The sequence below is a fragment of the Rhamphochromis longiceps genome, linkage group LG6 (genome assembly GCF_057381845.1).
Source record: "Rhamphochromis longiceps isolate RC_006_pf linkage group LG6, R_longiceps_female_GT1.1, whole genome shotgun sequence".
NCBI lineage: Eukaryota > Metazoa > Chordata > Actinopteri > Cichliformes > Cichlidae > Rhamphochromis > Rhamphochromis longiceps.
The window spans coordinates 39,418,474-39,443,413 of NC_140562.1; the positions used below are offsets into that span (position 1 = coordinate 39,418,474).

A 24,940-nucleotide genomic window follows, 5' to 3' on the forward strand; every position below is an offset into this window, starting at 1 on the left:
TGTGAAAGATTTTATTTTAGGAATAGTATGCAGAGGGCAGAAGAAGCATACTCGGTAAACTGTATGAGAGAGACGATGAAAGTGTTGAAAATTATGTAAAATGCTCTAAATTTACCATTGTAATAAAACATCTTCACCAATTGTAGCACTAAATCATGTTATCTGAGGCCTTACCGCTTTGAGAGTGATTGCTCACACTGATAGTTGGGCTGGTACTGAGCATAAAACAGCTCAGTTTCAGTTTTAAGTTCATTTTCAACAGCTGATTTAATCTTGCAAATATTACAGTAATGTGGTAATAAGTTGGAGATAGAAATACTGAACTATTCTTCAGTTCAGTTCAGTTTCTTGTGTCTATAATGCACACAAACACACATGCCTGTTGTTTACATAAACATGGATTCACACAAATACATGAGATCTCTGAGATCTTGATGCAGATGAAATAAAAAAAAACATTACATTTCTATTTCTGAAGCTTCACAACACATGTTTTAAAATTGGCACTGACGTGTGTGTGGAAATCGTTCAACTTTTTTTTAGCTGCACTTATGAGGGCGTTGCTGACATTCCCTCTTTGAGAAAAGAGTTTGCTTGTGGGATACTGGAGGAGGAAAAGGGAAAAAAAGACAGAGATGTGGTCCATGGTAGCAGAGAGGTGTTCCTTTGATGGCTAGCGGAGGCAGGAAATCACAAGATTTAACGTTCGATGTTAAACTGCATAACTCTCACAGGCACACTTCAGACAGAGCAGTGGGAGGGAGATGTACAAAAACACTGTCTATTGGTGTTAGCAAAATTATATTATACTGCTGTTTCGTAACGGACAATTGCAAACCAATGAAACAGTTGTAGAGATTAAAAACTGCTGCTTCCAAATTAAGTAACTAGATAAAGTGCTTATCTTTGTTATTGTGTGATATGAAACTAAAATTCATTAGATTTCCTGAAACATGAGTTCAAATGAATGATTGTGTTATAACTCTACATCACGGTGGAGGAAATCTTCAGATTTTGTAGGCTATACAATGTGCACTTTATTTTTTTCCTTGTTGAGAAGTGACTCATTTGATTAACTAACTTGATCTATTTTGTACATTAGTGTATGTTTTAAAGATCACTATATATGTTTTATTATTTATATGGCTTTCTGTCAGCACCTGGTTACATCTGTTCTCGTGGTTTTAGTATGTTTGCTAGAGTCATGAGATAATCTGAAATCCTGATCTGAAACTTTCTGTATTGCTGGATTCCCCCTGCAGACCAACACCTCTGAGCACCTGTTTCTTTGTTTTTCTCAGTCTTATTAAGAACATGGAGAGGGTAGTTGATTATATCAGTTGGATTATGTGAGATGTTATTTTACATTTACAAATATACTCTTTCAGTAATTGTAAAATATTTTGAGTAACTGATGGCGAAATAATATGCTCATGTTACTGACTTGTAAATACTTTGCACTGTTTACACATTTGTTTCTTTCAGGCATGTTCGTTAAGTCCCATGTTGGCCATATTAGGTTTTTTAGACCAACAACTTTTTTGGTTGCTACTTGGACACAATCTTCAAGTCTTAAATAAGTTTCTCATGTGACATGAAAGAAATCTAACTCAAGCCTCTTAATTACTACACAGTAAACACTCTGATGTTTCCCACTGAAAAACCTATTGAAGTGGCTTTACTAGAGAAGTACTTTATATTTTTAGCAAAACAACCAACAAGGCTGAAATGTTTATTAGTTTGATCTATATTTTTATTTTGGAATAATACTCACAAATGCTGTGAGTCTATGCAGAATAAACTATCCCGGGTAACAGTAAGTCCCAAAAAACTGCAGAAGAGCAAAGGGACTGCAAAAATCTCAACAATATGTCAGTCAAGCTGATTGGGTGACTGGTCTTATATAGAGGTAGGTGCAGTGGTATATGCATGGATATATACAGTGTATACAGTGAAGGCTAATGTATACTTACTTAAAAAGTCACTGATACAGTAGGCTATGTATCACTGGACATCTTGCAGTGTGAGACAGCAGACAGTCTTCCTCTTAGGCAACACAAGAAACAGCCATGAGTTTTGGGAGAAGTGCAGGATGAAATTTGTCAATGAGAAAAATAAACATCTGCCAGTACTTATACAGATGATTGCCACAAGCAGATGGGAGCTGAATCTCCAGAAGGAGATAATGCAACTGATTTAGTGTTAGGAACATTACACCAGCAAATGAGTGGGTGGTGAGAAATGGTAGAGGATTTCTTTAGATTTTGTAAGTTACAGCACTGTATAAAAGTAAAGTCAAGGTATTCCTGCACATAAATAACAATACACACCCTCAAAAAGCAATATATTTATTTACTTCAATTCACTATAATTAGCTGTCAGGGTTTGGGTATACCACCTACCAAAACACCAGTGCACCAATGATGAGTTTAAATATGTAGAGCAGAAAAGTAAGATATGAAGATTACAAAAGATTAAAATATGCACATATCAGAAGATCTGAGTAGCCTTGAATGTGGTTGATGCGTGTGTAAATATACTCTTTATTGCCAAAAGTATTCGCTCATTGTTCAGCTGCATATGAACTTGAGTATGTATATTGAAGGATGAAGTGACCCTTTGACTGTCAAACATTTTTGTCTAACTAAAGTACCTCTTAAGAAAATGTAAAAGCAACACAAGAAGACATGCAAAAACAGCCAACTACACACAAACCCACACACACCCACAAAGACAGTCACGCACACAACTAACAGGACAGGAGCTTGCAATAAGTAAAACCAAGACTGTCATTTCATCTCTAGCTCGCTGTCTCTTTTCTACAGAAGCTGTCACAAAAATATTCTAATAGAGAGACAGAGATCTGACTCAGTGCGACTCACTGTCTGCCTTCGTGGATGGTGTATACCTTGATATGTGTACGCATTTACACACACACATATGAACACAAACATACACACTCCTTCTGCTCTCCTACCACTAAAGTTGCCACAAAAATGTTCTGGATGGAGAGTTTAAGGTATGACTCAGTCAGACTCCTTCACTCTTCCTTATTTTTCTCTCTCTGCTCACTGCATTACGCACATGTATAACAAAGTGTTTATATACATATGTGTGTGTGTGTGTGTGTGTGTGTGTGTGTGTGTGTGTGTGTGTGTGTGTGTGTGTGTGTGTGTGTGTGTGTGTGTGTGTGTGTGTGTGTGTGTTCTCCTCCACACCCCTCTAGACACCCATGCAAGAAATGTTAAAGTTACATTGTAACAAATACCTTTACATCCGACTCACCTAGCCTGTATCCCTGTCACCATGTGACCTCTTTTGAAATTAATCTCTCTCTTTCTCTCTCTCTCTGTCACACACACAGACACACATACATGAATCCACACACAAAACCCCCATAATACCACCCTGAACGCTCCAGTATCTGAAACTTCTGAAGCCCTCTGGGTGGATAACTGTGGCAGCTATCAAAGAATAATGATTCACCAAGGCTCCCTTAATATATTCTTTTCTATATACTTTCCCACACACACCGTAGTACTGCATGTATGCTGAAAATAGAAAGTAGCACTTGATTTGTAGAGATTCAGACCAAGGAGTTTTGTATGATTAGTTTATCGACAGTATTGCATGTAGGGAATTCCACTTTAATATCTTGCATTAGAAGTTTTTGTTCCAGTAAGCAAACAGAGAATTTATAGTGAACACTTTGGGAAATAAACCTTGTTCGCTGTAAATCTATCTGGTAAGTCCTAGCAGATGTCATGACTGAAGCAATAAAATACGTATCAAAGAGTGTAGTGAACACCGCTTTTCATTTCAGCTTAAATAGCAGAGGCAGTGTAACACTTATTCTGAAATATAAAAAGAGGAAGAGAAGACACTCAGAGATGATCACTGTTATTATAAAAACGTTTCTCTTGCCTGCTTCTGTTCTCTGAAGAGCACTTTAATGAGATTGCTAATGTGTGGGTCATTAAAGAAACATTATGATGTCACAGCGCTCTCAGAGCACCATGCTGAGTCATTACTGACGACAAAAGATACAATTCTAAAATCTTTGCTCCAGAGCATACTGCAGATCACGTCAATTCATCCCCCTCATATCACCAAAATATATTTACCCTTTCAAAACAAAGAGTGCACAAGTTAGTTGCAAGGTGAGGCAGTGAATTAGACATAGTTTCCCATAAATTCCTACAAATCCTCAATCAGTATGATATGTGAAATGTGGGAAATGTATAATATGTAATATATTATGTTATATATTTTAAAAAATGAACTGAATAGAATAGAATAGAATAGAATAGGGTGATACAGCAGTGACAACAACCATTTGAGCAGATGTTGTCCCAAGCATCACACTGCCTGTATATGCACATAGTGAATCCTGCTGCCTTTTTTCCCCTTTTGTGATTCAGTTCAGACCACCTTCTTTCACTTATCCATGATCCATGTTTGAAGCTTACATTTAACATGTACACGTACATTTAGGCAGTGGATATGGATCCGTACAGCCTTCTACATGTAAAACTGCAACAATTCAAACAGTGCTATAAACAGTACTTTAGCCAGCCTTCTGTTTAGCTGCACATTTGCAAGCTGCTTTGCAACACATTGTGCTTTCCACATATGCGTGTGGTATGACACGAGTTCCTGGGAAATAACAATGTTCTATGACAATAGTGGTCCTCACAGAACTGCTGTTTTGGTGAAACATAGTCTCAGTCGTTCGGCCACCACAGTTAAACATCACTCTCATCTTTATGCTTACCCATTTTCTTTAGATTCATCTCTTTTAAGAACTCATTGTCACCTGTCAGATAACATATCCTGAGAGGTGCTACTGTCAAGAAGCAGGCTACTGTCAATCAACGTTACTGTATTTGTTTCACCTGTTGGTGATTTTAATGCGTGATTGGTGTGTGGTTAATGTTAGTACAAGTCTCCAGGGAATGAATGCTACATAATTTGATTACTTCCTGAGGGAAAAAAGCAAGTGTGAGAGTGCATCTGTGTATTTATGATCGTTTTTTCTTCCCTTTCTAATCTGTCCATGATTTTAACATCAGCTATAGGCCAACCAGACAACCTGTTTTATTCTCTGTGTGTGTATACTTCTTCCCCCTCCTGTGGCCCCAGCTTGTGTCAGGCAGTGGGCCCAGCAGGATTTTCCTTGCATTTCCATATCATTGATAATTGACTGGCTCAGGGAATGAAGGAGTGGAATGGCAGAGCAAATGCTTTCCTGCTACTGCAGCTGCTCCTGGCTGCCAGGGCAACTGGGGCAGAAAATCGGAGCTATCGCTTTGTCATAAACAACATTCTGGTTTCCAATCTACCCAAACCTATGTGTCTTCCATCCTTTCTTTTTTTCCTTGTCAAATAGACTTTTCCAGTGAAAAGCCTGTTCCTTTTAAGCACCTGAGCCTTCCTGTGCAAACATACTAAGTCCACCATCCCTTGCAGGAACCCTGAGTCTTTAGCACTAAAGAACTTTGTAAGTGGTTTTAGTGTTTGGGTCTTTAAAAACTGTGTCCCTTTTTTTGCATCTAAGATCTATTCTGTAAACTCAGTCTGGCAAGACCTTTTGCATGAGAAACAAATAGACAATTGCTGCTCTGTCATTAAAATAATTTCCATGTAGTATTCTGTTTTACATTTCTGAGACCAGGGAATTTATACTGGCATCACAATACACAACCTGACCATAGAATTACAAAAAAAAAAAAATGGATTTAGCATGTCTCAGAACATTTCTCTTTGATATTTACAACTCACCCTTTATTAGCCATTTAGTTCTTTCGCTTAATGTCCCACCTCCTATCCTTTTTTGTGTTTCATTTTTATCTCCATTAACAATAGCTACTGAGGAACGCTACTTCCTTCATTCAGCCACACTGGGTAATTGCTGGCGTGTGAGATTGTGCACCAGCCTTTCAATGTCACCCTTTTGCTTAAGTTTTTACTTGGATGCTTCTTTACCCCGTGTGTCTGTGTGTCCGTGGGTGAATATAGACCTCATGTTCAATTTTCAAAGATGAAACCCTATAAGTAATCTCAAGACAGAAAGAGTTATATGTGCATGAATTGCTAGTGATGTAGTCCAATACAAGTAGAAAATAAAAATAAGAAATGTCCTTAATATTTACTGTTTTATGAAAAAAAATATGAAAAGGTGGGGCAGTTCTATTACCTCATGCAACATGAAGTCATCATTAGGTCAGATTTTTCTATACTAGTGCTACTATGAGTCGGAGGCATGTTGGCATCAACAAAGGAGATGTCACGGTCTTTGGAAGCCTATTTGAAAACCATTTCATTTGTCACACTCTTTAGTGACTTCATTATGTGACTTTTGTGTTTTATGTACATTGAATGAAACATTAGTTACCATAAAACAAAAAAGCATAAATAAATAGAAAAAAATACATATAAAAAGGAGACATACAGAGATTTCTAGTTTTATTGATCCAGTTTGCTTAGGTGCAATGAATCTGGTTATAACCTGTTTGGTCAGATATTAAGCTAGCTAATGATGTGGAATAACTCTAAAAAGAATAGCTTATAGCTAAAACATACTCTAAGGTAATTTAATTCTTGGGCAAATTCAATATTTGCCCCCAAAACTCTAGAAGGAGCTTTTTTTTTTTTGCTTTTTTTTCTGTCGATGTAAAGATAAAGAAAGAAACTCATGGGTACACAGCCAGGGGCAAATGTTCTTATTTTAACTCTCTTGCTGTTTGGAGTGAAAAGGTCACTGAACACACACCAAAGCGAAGCTGCTAAATGGATGTGAAAATGACTCCAGTTTGACAAAGAGGATTGATATTTGTTAGCGAATTTGTCTGTAAGTGTGAGTAGTCAGATATACGTGCCGTGCATTAAGTTTTGGTCTATTACCTCTGGCTTAAAGGGCAGCACTGATTCCACGGTGACTTAGCAGTCAAGCAACATAAAGTGATATACTCATTCATAAGAAAAAAACATGTACTTAATGCATTGCAGTCAGGGATGAATACCATCATTTAATGTGATGGATTTTCCACTACAGTCAACCATTCATTTACTCATCAAAAGAGGGGAAGATAGAAATAACAGATATAAAGCTGATATTAAGCGACAGAGAAAAAAAAAGAAGAGAAAAAAACTGTGGACTCATCTGTGTATTCCAGATCCTCAAGAATTTTGATAATTTCTTGTATAATTAAGGCACAAACTGCTCTACCGACCTTCCCTCAGCACTCATGACCTTAATGTGAACTCATTTTCTTAATTAACTTGGATTGGGAGTGAATGAGACTAATTACTGAAGTAGTCTGCAATTTTAAGTCCATCCAGAATCTACATTTACAACCATCGTTGGATAACAAGACTCTAAAAGCATCCACTTTCAGTTTGTTTACATTGACACAGAAGAGGCATAGGTTGTTTGTGTGTTAGATAAACATGAAGGTTTTCCTTACTTGACAGGAATGTGTTTATCTATGTGTGTTTGAGACAGATAGGCTGGGCTGTCCCCCTGGGCAAATCTTGGCAATACCAGAGCAGTGATCAGGTGCTGGCATAAGATGGCATTTAATGAGACACACAAAGCCAACAAAAGCAGCCGAGTGGCAGATTTTCAAGCATGTGACCTGCATGTGTGTTTGTGTGTAGGTGCAGGATGATTCACCTTACAGTTCTTCTTCCAGCTGCTGTTAGCTCAAACTTAATTAGCAGAGAGAGTGGGATTCCATCTTCTTCACTAAATCGCCATGAGTTGTTTACGAGTCAACCGACTGCTCATTTGATTGCCTGCATAAAGGACACAAAGCAAATGAATCTGAACTGTCTGCTCTGTGTCAGATGGGCTGGCTGCTGGCCTGTTGTGCCTCAATAAATCAACCCCATTCTTCACACTCTATTTGTTTTCTACTAGTTGTCTTTTAAACAGTGACACGATGCATTTTATATTACATATGAGAAAGGTAAAGTTGCTTGACCGATTGGGAAGCCTGGTCATTGTCAGTTGGTCAAATTCTCTGTCTGTTACACTGCTGACAACTGGTAGTGATGTGATTATAACTGAAGGCGATAGATATTTCTCAGTATCCAAATACTGTATGGAACATTTTAAAAATCGATAGTTAGATCATCTCATCTGCTCAGCTTGTACTGCAAGTAATTAGATAGATTGTGCTGCAGTAAGTGCTTTTCTCCTACTTTACCTTTTATAAGTGAAAGGTGATAGCTTTGGAATAAAAAAATACATAAAAATAATTGCGTGAGTATCTTCAGCCTTGTGGATTCAGGCTCTAATCAAGGTCTACGATGCCCACATACATTATAACCTCTAATCAGATTTAGTTTCAGGAAGTGATGTGCCAGAGTCTACAGCATAGTTCCAGTCACTGGATGCTTTTATCATCCCCTGCTCAGTGTATTTATATTATTATGATTGATTCCGTTTCTTTGTGTTATACAACCACACCCAGCCAAAAAGATCGGAGCACGGCATGCATATGTATATGGACATAACATGGCTTGCATAGCGTAAGTGTCTTTTTCTGTCTAGTCGAATGAATGAAGCATCAGTTCCGCTCTCTGATGAGTAATGATAATGCACTACCTATAAAACTGTGTAATGCGCTTCTTGGAAACTTACAGGTCACTGCTTCCTGAAAGATTATCTTAAGCCATTAATCATAAACCAAAGTGCTTCACCACATCAGCACTATTGCAAGTAAAGCAATAAGTACTGCAGTCCATCACAATTATTTGCTCCTTGTGTGAACATGTAACTTCAGAAGGGTTGAGGAAAGGAAAAAAAAGTGGGTCGCTTCAGCAGCTGGTGTGTATCTTAGCGTGTATCTTTTAAAGTTAGTCTTCTCATTATTAAATTCCTTCTTTGTTGTACTATTCCTGTCATGGCTTAGCAAGCAAACACTGTCTGTTAAAACTCAAACAGGATTTTATGTACTAGAAATTCAGCTCTGGAACAACCTACTTGGTATTTATTTCAAGTTTTGTGGTTTATATAACGTTTTTAGAGTTACCTTACTTGTTGAATATGCAAACCACCGCTCTTTCTTACACTTGCAATATTCGTGTAAGTGACGATGAAGTGCAGTCCGTGCAGCATGCCATCACTTTGTGGTGGGGTAACAGATTCAAGCGAGCATCTCCCCACCACACTCATCACTGAATAAAACATGTAACAACCTGTAACTCTGAACTGGAGACAACACAGCCAAGTTTAATCTTCTTTTTCATTATGCTTTTTTTTTTTTTTTTTTTGGCATCATTCGTATTTGACGAGTGTCGAATTGCACTGAGCTGCACTACTTTGGAATATTTAACATTAATAATAAGACCATGCATGTAATTTCCTAATCAAAGAGGCTAGTACTGCTCACACAGAAATGTATTTTATTTTTTATTTCTTTATTTTTTTCTCTGATTGGGGACCAGATCTGTCCTCCCCCCTACATCCCACAGTATGACAAGCCAGCCCTCTTCTGTCCCGCCCTCAGCCCATCTCGGCTCGGGCAGGATCCATCTCTGCGACGGGACACGCACGAAAAGAAGGTGCAGAGAAACCCAACAGGCGACAGAACCAAGACAAGGAAAAAAGCAAAACAAACACACACACACACACACACACACACACACACACACACACACACACACACACACACACACACACACACACATATTCGACACAAGGTGGTGTTTCGCAGCGTGAAGGCGGTGCGTGTCGGGCAGGATCCATCTCTGCGACGGGACACGCACGAAAAGAAGGTGCAGAGAAACCCAACAGGCGACAGAACCAAGACAAGGAAAAAAACAAAACAAACACAAACACACACACACACACACACACACACACACACACACACACACACACACACACACACACACATATTCGACACAAGGTGGTGTTTCGCAGCGTGAAGGCGGTGCGTGTTGTACAAAGCCACCAACAACCGACCGTCCTTCATTATTTAAACTGCACATCACGGCGGTGACACTCCGGAGGTCCCACTTGGCTGCTGAGATGCATGCAGGGATGAACAGTCAGATATTTTGATCTTCGCTGTGGAAATATCCACTCGGTCTCGTTGATGACAGGAGGAAAGATGAAGTTTGCGGTTGCGGTGTTGTGGTTCTGCGTGGCTCTTGGGAAAGCTACGATGCAAGGTAAGAATCTGGAAACACTCGTCTTTAAACTGCTGAAGCTGCACAACTGTCAGGACAGAAAATCTAATTTGTACAAAACAAAAGCTCAAACTGACAGAAGATTGAGCAGGAGAATTGCGTCTAGTTAAATCGAAACACGTTATATCCTCAATATTCACACTAATTGGCTACGTGCCACGGCTCTGCCCAGTGAGAAAGGTGTTTTAAAAAGAGGCGATCATGCTATGTAGTTTAAATATGATTATAGTTTTTAATCAGGTCGCAGGACAAAACGATGGGGTCAGGTGAAAGAGCATGTTTATGATTTATTAAAGAGTGAGTTCACAGCGCCCCCCCCCCCCCCCCTTGGGATGTGTGACTAAGAATGGGCTTTATAACACTACAGTAGAACAATAAGGGACGGTATAAATACAATACATATTCACAGCAATGGGAGAGAAGAATTCCCTTACATAATAAAGCCGTGAGCGGGCTATGCCTCATAGAATTTGATATGAAATATATTGAGCAAAATACTGTGACACAGAGATGGCAGAACAGAAGTCCACGATCAAACTGCTGTCTCTTCTTCCTGCTGTCATGTGTGTGTGTGAGCGTGGGCAGATATTACTTTAACACGCAGACACAAATTAACAATCTAAAGTTGTTTATCTGTTTGTGTGTTTGTGCACATGCCTGTGTAAATCCACTTCATCTCAGTGGCCTTGACCTTTTGCCTTAATACTTCATGGTTTAGACGGACAAGGTGCTGGAAGCTTTCTTCAGAGATTTTGGCTCATACTGACATTATAGCATCTATTACATGCTGCAGATATGTCAGTTGCGCATCAAAAATGTGAATCTCCCATTCCATTATATAACAAAGGTGGAATGAGATCCGATGTATGAACTTTGTGACGTGGCACATTATCCTGCTGGAAGAAACCATCAGAAAATGGGTACACTGTGGCGATAGAGGTATGAATGCAGTCAGCAACAATGTTTAGGAAGGACATAGTGTTTAAATGATGCTCAAAGTGTGCCAAGAAAGTATATTATAAGATGCTCTTTGCATACTTTGGTTGTAATGAATGGTTAGTTGAGTTACTGTTGCTTTCCTGTCAGCTTGGCAGTTTTACTCCGAGAACTGCTGCTCACGGGATATTTTATCTTTTTCATACCATCCTCTGTAAACCTTCCCTGTAGATCAGCAGTTTCTGAACTACTCAGACCTGCCTGTCTGGCACCAACAGCCATGCCACATTTAGAGTCACTTAAATCACTTTTCATGGATAAGGGGAAATGCTGAAATTACCCCTCAGCATTCAAAGCTCGCTTCCTACTTTTCCATTATTATAACAATGAAAAGATAATACTTCATTAGTCCCCTAGTGGTTAAGTGATACAACCTGTAGTTTCTTTAAATATGATTCTTTAGTATGTGAATTACCCCCCCCCCCCCCCCCCCCCCCCGAAAATCCTAGTGATTACCATATATGTCATGAGTGACCTGGTGAATGTTAAGAGGTTCAGCTTGACTGTTTTTGCATAATTCTGTTGACACACAGACAGACCAATAAACATCAAAACCTCTGTCAACTTGCTGAGACTGAAACAGTGACAGTGGAGTTAGAATATAAAGTTAAAGTGTTGTTCATATGCACTGGTGTGTGACCAAAAAAGGTGTTCCCCTCCAGTTTCCTTCTCTCATATTACCCCTCGCAGTGGTGCATCCTGCTGTCGCTCTATGTGAACAGATGGTAGTCACGTCAAGGTGATCATACCAGTTGTCACCCATGGGGTGCTTCAAATTGAGGAGGAGGCAGGGTGCATGTTTGCATGCTGGGTCACTCCTTTGTCTCTATCAATCATCAACAAATCTCTTTTACTCTCTCAGACACACACACACACACACACACACACACACACACACACACACACACATTCGACCTAATGCATTATAATTTCCCCACAGAGAAGCAACCGCATCCTTCCAACCATCACAGTGTGTGTGTTCTGATCAATACTTTCCTCTTTACCTTTGCTCAGTCAAATATGCACACACTCACATAGTGCAGGGTCAGTAAGCGTCTCTCTGAGGGAGGGCGTTGGCCCTTGTAGAGGAATCCATCCCTGTGGTGTTTGACTACAGGGGCTCCTGGGTTTTTGTTGATGAGAATCTCGAGATGGGCTGCTTCCTGTTGTGATGGGAGATAGATGGATTCAGCTGAGTGTGTTGTTGCCCCATTTCAAGTCTTTACAAACTGAGAGCGGATCTGATGCAATAGTAAGTAATCTGTCTGCGTATGAACACAGCATGTGCTTTAACTTATGGCAGCACACCCAACAGAGAACAAGAGGAATCTAAAAATGAAAAAAATACACGGTATATTTGTGTCCATGCACACACACACACACACACACACACACACATGCATGCACGCACACACACCCTTCACATTTTACCCACACTGTATTTTTTTTGTCCTTTGCATGTTTTTTCCCTCAATTGATGACCAATAACTATCAAATGTTTGCATAATTTTTTTAAAAAAAAAAGCAAATTTATATCTGTTATATGTACAAACATTCAGAATGTTCATTCATATCCTTATAGATTCAATGGCAGCTTTGAGTCTGTACAGGTAAGTCTCTACAGGACATGTCTGAACTGGGGCAATTTATTGAAATACTTCCAAGGTGTTCTTCTCAGGCACCATTATATTAAATGGGAAGCATCTGTAAACTCTCATCTTTTAGTCTTTCTACAAATATTGCATAGGGTTAGGTTTAGACTCTTGGTAGGGTTAATGATGAGAAACCTGTCCTGAAGCCATGCAAGTGTTGACCTAGCTGGATGCTTCACTTCACTGTCATGCTTTAAGTTTCAGCATCACCACTTCATGAGGTATTTACATTTCAGAACTTCTTCAAGGACCTCTCTGCATTTGGCTGCAATCATTGCTATTCTTTCACCCATTTCTCTGTCCGTGACACAGAGACACATTCCTACAGTACAGTTAATTGCATGGATTGTACCCACCAGATAATGAGTAGGGATGGGAGTAGAAAACCATTTCCAGATTTTCTAATTAATCTGAATGATATGACTCCAAGCTTTTATTATTTTTACCAGTGCCAGCATGCATAGTCATATACAAGCCTTTCATTTTCCTCATTTTCTTTATTGTGTTCTGGCTCAGAGATGATTGATAAGGAATCAACAAGGGAGTCAATAAAGCATGGAGTGAGCTTGGAGCTTGGAGTTCTGCTGAAATAGTTCCATTTGTCTTTCAGACCCACTCAGTCTGTTTCTTTTATAGATATTGCACAAATACAAGAAAGCAGTCCTACATATTAGCTTAATATGCATGTTGAAGGACATGTCCCGGTCAAAATGGACTCCAAGATTCTGCAGAGAATTACTAGAGGCCAATGTAATGAAATCTAGAGTAAGTATCTGGTTAGAAACCAAGTTTGTAAGACCAAATAAAATAAAAAGAGTTGACAGTCTCACAAGTCTCTTTTACTCAAGTGACTTCTGTCTAGGTATTCTACCATAAAAGCTTGAGCTGTTGAAAGCGTTGTCATTCTGGCAGGTTTTCTCTTCACTTCAGGACTTCTGAACTTTTGTTATTGCAACTGTCAGGTCTCTAGTCATCTTTCATTACAAGGCTGTTCTTGCTTGCTAAGTCATTTTGGCTCGAATTATTGTGGCCACTAGATCATTATTTACCATAGCCCTCCCAAAAAGCCAAAAACAGAATAAATTATTGCAGATTACATTTTAAATGCAATCTAAAATAAACCTAGTTTCCTATATTATTTATTAATAATTATATAAATAGGGATGCCCTTCTTATCTCCCTCTCCAGCTAAAATATTATATCACGACTGTATACCAAAATGTAGGACGAAAAGAAGATTGCATTGCTTAGCAGAGAGCAATGTCGCTGCATTAAGATGCAAGTGGAAGTGGGAGTTTGTTTTCTCACTTCTATCTTTTTTTCTGCCTGTTCTCATTCCCCTTGCCCCAGTTAGTGTACCCTTCTGTAGCAACCTCTCCCCTTCCCCCTGTTTCTGTCTCTCTTATATTCTAGAGGGAATTGCTTTGGGTCACTCTGTCTCACTCTTTCTCTTATCAGCACTCTCCACTCCTCTGCAGCATTCCTCTCATTTTAGAGGCTGTTGATTCAAACTTCTCTTTTCTGTCTATCAGCTTCTGTTGCAACACTACCATAGGCTGTGCCAAATATCGGGCTCTTATGCAGACAATTGCTCCAAGCTTTGAGCTGATAAAGCCACAGAGTTACTGTGGGAGGCTCTTGTGTGACTCTCAAGTACAAATACCACATAATGCTCTGAGCGTCCAACGGATGCTGCTGTCATTTGCATCTTACTTACACACAAAGAGTAGTTTTTTTCTACTCAGTCTAGGTTTCAAACTCATACATGTATATTTTAGCAAAGATGAACTAAACTGAAATTCACATCATAATCTTGCATGTTCTCCTCTATAACTGTTTACCTAAAAAAAAAAAAAAACATCTCCCGGCTTGTTGAAATGAATGCACTGTTCCTTCATTGCACTGTTTCCTGTTCAGCATGAGCGTCACTCTTTAACTGACTATTATGTCTTGTGCCTGACTGCACAAAGCGCTCTGAGCTCTTTTTGTTTCCCCTGGCGATTGTTCTGTCTGAGGTGATCATGTCAGTATGATCATCTTGTCAGCCTTGGGAGCTTAGATGCATTCGCTCGGCCATAACCAGCTGTCAGTCCGAGGCTGACTGTGTGTTCATGCCTGACTCTAAGGCCCTGACTTAATTTTTTATCCCACTTATTTTTGAGACTCCGGAGACATGTGGTAGAGCTCGTTCATGCATAACTTAAACATGTAAAACTTGGAAAAGTGTGACAGTTATGTGCAGATCTGTTTTGCACATGAATGTTGAGTGTATATGAGGTAAGTAGCCATCTGTTTAGAGGTTCAGCTAGTTTTACTTTTAAGTAATGCACTTTATGATGTACAATCAGGTCAACAAAGTTTGGGCCTTTGACATTTTTATATATAATTTTGCCACCACAGTGGATTAATTCAGAGGGTCTCACACAAGTGTTAAATTAACTTGCTAGCCCATGACAGCCATTTTTACACATAGGCCTCTATTTTCAGAGGCTCAAAAGTAATTTGACAATTAAGGAAATAAAATATCTGGAAATGATTCCAAGTGCTAAACTTGCTATGACGTGTTAGTGTGTAAATGTGAACACTGTAAAAATGAAACCTGTTAAATATCATCATATTACCACCATCATTTTGAGCCTTACTAAGCTGCTAGTGTGGCGGTGTCTTATACAGTAAAAGGTTTGCACAGCTGCACAGTAATGAAACAGCATGTTAGAAGAGCAGCATTGAAAGCCACAATGGTCAAAAGAATGTGAAATCACTGAGTGTAAATGACCTTAATTTAGGTAAATAAAGAGCTGAGTTTAATCATTGTACTTACACACATCAAAAGGAGAGGGGGGGTCAAATGTTAAGTTCAGGTACAGTCTGTGTGAAATATGAGTAATTATTGTTGTATTGTATTGTATCTTTATTTGTTTCAGACATATAAAACAAAAAAACAATATATACACACTACATATATTTTCATTTACAGATACGAATATATATGTAGATATACACACACACACACACGTATGTGTTCAGATAAACAAAAAAAAAATATAATGAAATAAAACAAAATCGTCTGACATAATGTAACAATGTTTGGTCTGAAAAGGAGTAGGAAGAAGTATGAACATACTTATTAATTCCTACCCCTGCTCAACATCTTATTGATCCCACATAATTCACCTAATTCCCATCATCACATACTCCACACAATACACGAGGAGAACCTATATAAACATGGCTACCGTGATTGATATAATTTGGATATAATTTGATATTTTTATACATACAATGGGTGATCATCTTTATCGGTATCATATTCTTCCAAAATCAGTTTTCGAAGTATTTTCATGAACTTACTAATTCGTGAGCATTGCTGTAGATCTATAGTAAAACTATTCCACAGTTTTACCCCATAAATAGTGACACAAAAGGTTTATGTGATGTGTGTAGTGATCTGCATTGATTCCAGAAGCACATCTATTCCTTTACAAGTGTGTGGCAGCTGCTCCTGCTTTTTACGACGTACAACAGTCTTACATTTTTCCTTTCTGGCCTTATCCCTACTACCTTCTCCCCCTCCTTCCAGTCCAGGAAGATTTTGTGTCGCTGGCAGAGTTGGAGGATTCTCTGCTGAGGAACCTTTTCAGAGGTTACCAGAAGTGGGTGCGGCCTGTTCAGCACGCCAATGACACCATCACTGTACGCTTTGGACTAAAGATCTCACAGCTGGTTGATGTGGTGAGGAAATAACATGCACATCCATAAACCTGCAGGAGGTATACAGTGTGTATAGTAATGCCAAGTTAGTTAAATTGCTCTATACATTGCCTCTGCTTGTTGACACTGCTTACTCTACCCAATATTTTTATATAATATTAGGTCACAATTACAAGGATTTGGGTAATTTTGTCAGTTGGTATTGATCAAATTCTTGAGCAAAGTAGATTCAGGTGAATACACAGCTGTGTCTGTGACTCTGCATAAATTAACATAGATTAATATGTAATATGGTTAATACAATCCTGTTATAATCGTCTGAGGAGAAATGGGTTATTCACAGGAACAAGAGAGAGGAGTGTGTGGAAATAAGAAAAGAGGAGAGACAGCAGCAGGAGAACTAGAAGATAGGTAAGCAAGGCAATAGACAGATGGAGCTTACAATAGGTGTAAATGTTATATATGGAGGTAAAAAACAAATTATTGTAGAGATGAAGCCTTCAGTGAGGATAAACAAGGAGAAGGGTGTCGAGAGGGATTTAAAGGACCTCAAAAGGAAGAGAGAGTAACAACAAAGAGAGAAGAAGAAAGACTAAAAGTGAAGTCCAAAGTGGACTTGTACATGCAGTGGGAGAGGAAGTAATGAGGCCATCAAGCTGAGAGGAATCAGATTTCATTTATTATTCACACAAGTATGTGCTCACAAAGCTGCTTGTCCCAAGTCTAAAGAGGGCAACAGTTTTACTACATCAGCATTTCACATTTGTACTTCTCCCTGAAAAGATAACATTTAGAAGAGTGCCATCTTCTGGTTTTCTGTCTAAACTGCAAATATTTATACCAAATTAATTAAATGTTGCAGTCAGGTATGCCTCACAAGCTCACGAGAGTAGACAAAATCGATTTCATAGATTTTCATCTTTCTTAATACTTTATACTTTTTCTGCTCTCAAACTCCACATGGAATGTATTCTGTCTTTGACCTTCTCCTGGTAATCCTCTACCACCCTCTCAAATGTGTTTTTATACAGTGGGTTTCATTATTTTGTATAGCACAAGATAGGAGTAAGATTGCAGGAATAGTAAACCATGTCTTTATTATATACTATTTTCCAAGTGAAAGTGTCATTTGGAGTAACCTATCTCTTTTTTTTTTTGTCTAATATTGTTTGTACTCAAAAGTGAGAAACTCTAAAATATGTGCGAGACCCCAAAAGCTGTTCCACTGCACTTATTAAGTAGGAAGCTGAAGAAGCAATTAACCCATCAACCTTTTTAGGCTTATGTCCTTTCTTCAATGCCACTCAGCTTTTTGTCTCCAGCTTTGGGTTTGCTGCTCACCTCCTCATTAGCTTCACTTATCATTTCAAGTAAGTAGATTTATAAATAATGAACTTGGTATTTTATTCTTTTTTTGTCTTGCAGGATGAAAAGAACCAGCTAATGACTACAAATGTTTGGCTCTGGCAGGTGAATACTAGCTCTACTGCTTACAAATTATAGGATCTTTAATTTTCAGTAAGCTAATTTTTACTGTTATTATTCACATTTTGATAAGGGTTTTTTTTGGTGTCCATGGACAAGAAGATATAAATGAATGAGACTACATGATTAAATAAAGGCATAAATGTACCATTGTGTATATATAAAATAATGATTATTATGGAGTAATTATCGATTTATTATTATTATTTTTAAAAGACAATAAAACTTGAGCACATGAATCTCAATAAAACATTTTCCATTTACGCATATTTCCAGAGGCACATTGTGAGGAGAGGCAAGAAATGTGCCCATCTTTAACACACTGTTAAATTTTGCTTTTGTATATTTTATTACATTTGGAGAGGTTCAAAGTCCATTTAAGAGGAGGCTGGATCCTGAATGACTGCACTACAGCAAGAGATGATCTTTTGAAACCTGTGTCGGACTCACGGAACAATACATCTCTGGCCTTGGTCAATAGTAAATTGGCTGACACAAGATGTATAATAGATAAAGATAATAAACATGCATAGATATATAATAGATGGGGGTAGCTTTAACCTTTACATACTGCTTTTGCCTTTTTTTTTATTTTCAGCCTTTCAGTAATAACCTTTTAATGATTCCCAATCCATCCTTTAAAATGTCTCACGCTAGTGTTACTTTCTACAAGAGATATCAGACGTCAGATCAGCAAAAGAACAGCAAAAAAGTATTAAGAATTGGTCCCATTCTTATTACTGTTTACACCTGATTGTAAACATTACTTTATATCTGCCGCATTGTACAGTTTCTTTAGTGTTAATTATTCTAATTATAAATTATTTAGTAAAAATTCTGTGAGTGAGCTCTTGATAGAAATAGAAAGTCGTTTTTTTAAACCACAATGACAAGGGCAAAAAATAAATAATCTTAGATTGTATTTGCAAGTAAAATCACCAGTATACTTCTCCTTAAAAATAAGGAGAAGTATACTGGTGGAAAACATATTGTAGTGTCCGTTCCATTCCTGCTGAGCGACCTGCCTGGTGCTGTCCATGGTGCTGCGCATGGATGGTACCATGGACAGTACCATGTGTGCAGAAACTGCATGCACTTAGCTTGTAGGCTTAATGTATCAGTGGGTCATTGTGGTATTGTTTGTGTTTTTATAGGAGTGGGTTGATGTGAAGCTGAAGTGGAACCCTGATGATTATGGGGGCATTACCTCTATCAGAGTGCCTTCGGAGACAATATGGCTGCCTGATATTGTTCTGTATGAAAAGTGAGTTGCACAACACTCTACACACATTGGTACCACATTCTGAGGCATTGCTCAGTGGCTTTGTTTTTTGCCTCCCTTGCCTCACTTTTGTGACTTCAGCCTTTTTTCCTCTCTCTTTTCCATTTCTTTCCATTTTCTCCCAGTGCTGATGGTCGCTTTGAAGGTTCACTGATGACTAAAGCCATTGTGCGCTGGGATGGCACCATAACATGGACTCCACCCGCCAGCTATAAGTCGTCCTGCACCATGGATGTCACCTTCTTCCCCTTTGACCGACAGAACTGCTCCATGAAGTTCGGTTCCTGGACTTATGATGGAAATATGGTGGATCTTGTCCTGGTGGACCACTACGTGGATCGTAAAGACTTCTTTGATAATGGCGAATGGGAGATCCTCAATGCCACTGGAGTAAAGGGAAGTAGGAGGGATGGGGTTTACTGGTATCCATTTGTCACATACTCCTTCATCCTTAAAAGGTTGCCCTTGTTCTACACCCTCTTCCTCATCATCCCCTGCCTTGGCCTGTCCTTCCTTACTGTGCTGGTATTCTATTTGCCATCAGACGAAGGAGAGAAACTTTCACTTTCAACATCGGTGCTGGTATCGCTCACTGTGTTCCTGCTGGTCATAGAAGAAATTATCCCTTCATCCTCAAAGGTGGGTAATCTATGTCAGTGTTTCTCCATAGTCAAGTTTTTACTGGGCTATATTATGATTATTATTTATTTATTTTTGAATCCATTTTTCTTTCTTCTGTGTTCAGTTATCCTAACTACAATCTTAATTACAGCATGCTCTAATTAAAATGGAGCACAACCCCAACCTTCTCAATTACCTGCTGTTTGAACTGCATGTCAGCTCTATTAACCAAGCAGCAGAGAAAAACAAAAAAGCCTTCAGAAAAAACTACTTTCAAAGGCAATGACAGAATCAATGACTTTTCAGTCTGTAGCCCACTACGAGGCATATTTCATAGACTATTATAATGTTGCCTGAATGTTTTATTCAGGGTTAATATGTTATTACAGAGGCTAGTTTAAACAAGAAGTAAGTAGAAATGCTATAAAAGTTCTTAAAATGTGTACCATGCTTTTTAAATGTATTAGACTAATTAGTATTTTTTTGCAAATGAATAAAATCTATATTTAACAAGCTTTGAAACACATCAGAAATGCACTTTGTTCATCATTAAATATTTTTAAAGCAATTTCATCCATGACAGCAAAAAAAGAAAAAAAAGGCATGAAATTGTATTTTAAACATCTACACTGGCATCTTACAGTGTTAAACTATAGCTCTTCTCTGAAACATGTGGGTGGGTACAGTCTCTGCTTCATTAACAGCTCCTTGAATCTCCTGATAGAGTTGCTAAGGTGAAACGACTTATACATCTTGGAGTCTAGGAGGTACACTGAGTTATATGATGTCACGTAATTCCAGTCATTTAGTAGCCACGAGCCTGAGCAGAGGTCTTTTCAAACATAATGCACAAAAGACTTGTAATCTTCTGCAGAGTACATGAGAAAAAGTAAATTCTACCACAAGGAATCAAAAGAATTTATTTATGTTATATACAGTGCATCCTAAAAAGCCAGTGAAACAAACTCAGGTCTCTTAAACCACTACTACATGACATAAATTTTTCTTTAAATTTGGCTAATATTCCAAATTTTGCTGATTAGTGAGTGGAGGAACTATCCTACAGTCTTGTTCATGAGTAATGATAATGGGGAAGTAACGGACAGATTGGGGCCACTGCTGCAGTTATATGGATGCTGCACCAGTCCAAAGTGGTGAAAAGATAGTTTAGGGGCGCTCTTGATTTACTGGTCGACCTGCGTCCACACCCTCACCTATGGTCACGAGCTTTGGTTAGTGATCGAAAGAATGACATTTACAGCTGGGGATGTCCTACTGGGGACGGACCCGGGGTAGACCCAGGATATACTTTGGTGCTCCCCTGGATAAGCTGGAGGAGGTAGCTGGAGGAGGTGGTTCGGGAGAGGGAGGTCTGGTATCTGCTTAGGCTGTTGCCACCTTGACAGAGCCCCAGATAAGTGGAAGAAAAAAGATAGCTGGATGGATGGAAGTATTACTGATGTTTGTACACAGCTGAATACCTGTCTCATCTTTACATTTACAGGTGATCCCACTAATTGGAGAGTACCTGCTCTTCATCATGATCTTTGTCACATTCTCCATTATTGTCACTGTCTTTGTGATTAACGTCCACCATCGCTCCTCTGCCACCTATCACCCCATGGCACCCTGGGTAAAGAGCCTCTTTCTTCAGAGACTGCCCAGACTCCTTTGCATGAGGGGACACACAGACAGGTAACAAAGATCAGCTTTAGTTAAACAAATATTAGTTAAGAGAGTTAGTTATAAAATTTCCAACTAACCTTCGAAGCCTAACAGTTTCAGTTAGCAGCTACACATGCAAAATAAAAGAAATAAAATAACAGATTTAGTGTCATTATCTGCAGATACCACTTCCCAGACATTGAGATGCTAAGCCCAGAGCTGAAGCCCCGTCGAGGTGCGGGTAGGAGGGGCGTTCCTGGGCACTGTGGCGGTCAGCAGAGAGGCCCCCATGGAGGGAAGGAGGATGAAAACCAAGCTTGGTTGGCAATGCTGGAGAAAGCCACAAATTCCGTTCGCTACATCAGCCGTCATATCAAAAAGGAGCACTTTATAAGAGAGGTGGGCGTGGCCAAACGGGAGACTAGATGTGGGACGAATTGGGTTGGATGCGTGTTACATCATCTGTTTACTGTTACAGAAGTGGCACAGAGTCATTTACATGTCCCTAATGAGGGATGTTTTACTGTGAAAAAAATGTTTGGCGCCAACACAGACTCACACCTGTGTACTTTTGTGTTTCTGTGTCTCTCTTTGTTTCATCAGGTTGTACAAGACTGGAAATTTGTGGCTCAGGTGCTGGACAGAATTTTCCTGTGGGCCTTCCTAACAGTGTCAATCCTGGGAACTATCCTTATCTTCACCCCTGCTTTGCAGATGTACCTCAGCACACCTTCATGAAGGCGCACACTCAAACTCATGAATACTATCCAACAGTTCGTTCTTGGTTTCCAGTCTGTCTTTAACTATGATTTATTGATAAAGCTCAATGAAACATTCATATTGTATCTTTCTATTGTAGAGACAAGCCCGGGCAACAAACTTTTACCTCCCTACAACATGGTTTGCAGCCTGTAATAACTACTGGAGACTGTAATGCTCTAGATGCAACTTGTCCTTTGCTGTGAAATGCATGTAGAGGGGTGCAGAGGAGTATAAGCAATAAACAGGTTAAGGTAGCGTGTATGATTTGAACATCTTTGTTTGTATAAATGTAAAAGTATTTATACATGCAACAAAATGCACAATGTCACTCCATGAATATTGAGCTGTTTTATGTGTCACATGCACTTTGTTGATTATTGTATGTTCTGTAATGATGATCAGAATAAAGAAAAAATTGAATACCACTATTTCTACGTCCTTTTTTGCGACACCCACACATGCTGAACAGGTAGAATAAAGTGTTAAATTGATATATATATATAAATATGGTAAAATGATTAGTAGTAGTAATGATAATAATAATAATAAAAATAGATGTCTGGTACCCATAGTGTCCGCTAGATGGTAATCTAGCACTGTAAACTGCACCCAACAGCTTCAGTGTGCACTAGAATGTGTTATTGGTTGTAATGACACAGTATATACACTAAGTGGCAGCAGACATCCATTTTTTGTCACAAAGGCACACATGACGGTCTCTGCAGAACAGCAGTAGTCTTTGTTCAACAATGTGGTGGAATTAGCGTTGAGCAACAATGGCTGAGAAACAGTTTCTAAAAGGGTTCATTTTTTGCTTTCCAATTTGCCTACATAATAATGCAACAGATACAATTTACAATTTAAGACACTGTACATAGACTATAATAAGTTAGTAAAATAAAATCACTTGATATAATATAGAGGGATGTCTGATAGCTGCTTAGGGTGTTGCCACCTCGACCAAACCCTAGATAAGCAGGAGGAAAAGGATAGCTGGATGGATGGGTTGATGCCATGGTTTAGCATCAACCCTAGAGACCCCCTCACCCCCCAAGAAAAAATGGTGAGGTGCTGTGTCAGTCCTCATCAGATGAGCTCTGCACAAGGGCATATTATCATCACCATCGTCATCATTAGTAATTACACGAGGAGACAGTGACCTTAAATCTCCCCAGAACTTGTTCTCCCAGCTGACTGGGTGTGTATTTGAACCACCAACTGTAACTTTATAATGGTGGTAACTTTCTTACATTTTTAGTCACCCAGATGTTACAAGTGGCAGTCTAAGGCGATATCGTATTGTTGCGTGATTTGGCCTAGTTTTTGGAAGATGAGTTTGTTCTCTGACTTATTAAATATGACTGGGATGCTTAAGCAAGAGTCTCCCCTCTTTCCCCTGCACTTGAACAGTCTGACCTCAGCCCACTCTTCCATTATTCATAGCTACAGATCTGACTCAGGAAGACAGGTGTGTGTGTGTGTGACACAGATAGACTGTGACAGAGGAGGGTGCAAGCCCCTCAGGATTGCATACAAATAAACAAGCTTTCAGCTCTTTCAATGGAGAAAAATCTTTGACCGTATGCGAGACACCCAAAATATTTTGAACGGAGCTCTTCTTGCTTTCTATAGAGCTGCTGGGAAATTAATAATTCAAGACAACTAAACTGTATGAGAGGTGGCGTCAGTTATTTGTGTTTAAAAAACTGAAACCCACCAAAGCACTTTAAAATATACCTTTGTCTTTCCTTATTTTCTGTACTTCTGGATCTGCATGATATCACCAAAAGCAGATGACCTTAACATGGTCATTTTAAGCATATAGTTCTGGCTGTTAGCATTGCATCTCCAACCACTTGTTTAAATTTTCTATTTGCAAGGGACAGCCAATCTTAAAGCCAATGAGAAACGTGGCCAATCTTGTGGTAATAAAGGATTATTATCAACAATGAATCATGCAAAAAAAAAAAAAAACAACAACAATGGTGTGGGACTTGAGCAATTAATCCCAGGCTTGCTCTGTCCATGACACTGCCTGTGTTATGCACATTTTGAGTCAGTTTCTATGAATCTGAAACTGAATGGAAGTTCAGTGTATTGACTTGAAGTTGCTATTAGCAACACCAAATATTTATATCAATACGCTACGGCACATACCACAAATCATCACACCCATTTTACAGTTTATTGCTGTGGCATTAACATGGATGGCTTGTCACATCATACCCCCTTCTCTGGGCATACTGTCTACATCTATACTGCAAGTACCAAAACCTCGAAGAATATAGAAAATACAAAAAACAAAAAAAGCAGCATCAATAAATAGTAAAGGATGGATGATTGAAACATCATTTTTTGTTGTTATAATTTAGACAAATCATGTGAACAAAAGTTAACTGAAAAGAATAATAATGGATTGCATTTATATAGCGCTTTTTGAGAACCTCAAAGCGCTGTACAATTCCACTATTCATTCACTCTCATATTCACACACTGGTAGAGGCAAGCTACAGTTGTAGCCACAGCTGCCCTGGGGCAGACTAACAGAAGCGAGGCTACCATGTCG

At 38.9% G+C, this 24,940-nt stretch overlaps 1 protein-coding gene across 2 annotated transcripts; it reads left to right on the plus strand.

Annotated features, from left to right (window-relative positions):
• Positions 1–9,745: 9,745 nt before the first annotated feature.
• On the plus strand, positions 9,746–22,794 carry LOC146668707 (neuronal acetylcholine receptor subunit non-alpha-3). 2 transcript variants are annotated; one of them, XM_085410708.1, is made up of 9 exons: positions 9,746–10,182; positions 16,429–16,580; positions 17,985–18,029; positions 19,199–19,308; positions 19,452–19,965; positions 21,452–21,642; positions 21,795–22,011; positions 22,216–22,352; positions 22,472–22,794. In XM_085410708.1, exons 1-8 carry the CDS (start codon positions 10,107–10,109, stop codon positions 22,348–22,350), a joined length of 1,440 nt encoding a protein of 479 aa, XP_085266834.1. In that variant the 5' UTR covers positions 9,746–10,106; the 3' UTR covers positions 22,351–22,352; positions 22,472–22,794. The 2 variants fall into 2 exon arrangements, with proteins under 2 accessions (XP_085266834.1, XP_085266833.1); XM_085410707.1 differs by having other exon boundaries at positions 22,216–22,794.
• Positions 22,795–24,940: the final 2,146 nt, after the last annotated feature.

Bases quoted from the DNA above. Each gene is read 5' to 3' on its own strand.
- LOC146668707 (XM_085410707.1), top strand. From the start codon at position 10,107: ATGACAGGAGGAAAGATGAAGTTTGCGGTTGCGGTGTTGTGGTTCTGC. The intron at 16,581-17,984 runs GTGAGGAAATAA...TTTGTCTTGCAG, and splicing joins TCTCACAGCTGGTTGATGTG to GATGAAAAGAACCAGCTAAT. The intron at 19,966-21,451 runs GTGGGTAATCTA...TTACATTTACAG, and splicing joins TTATCCCTTCATCCTCAAAG to GTGATCCCACTAATTGGAGA.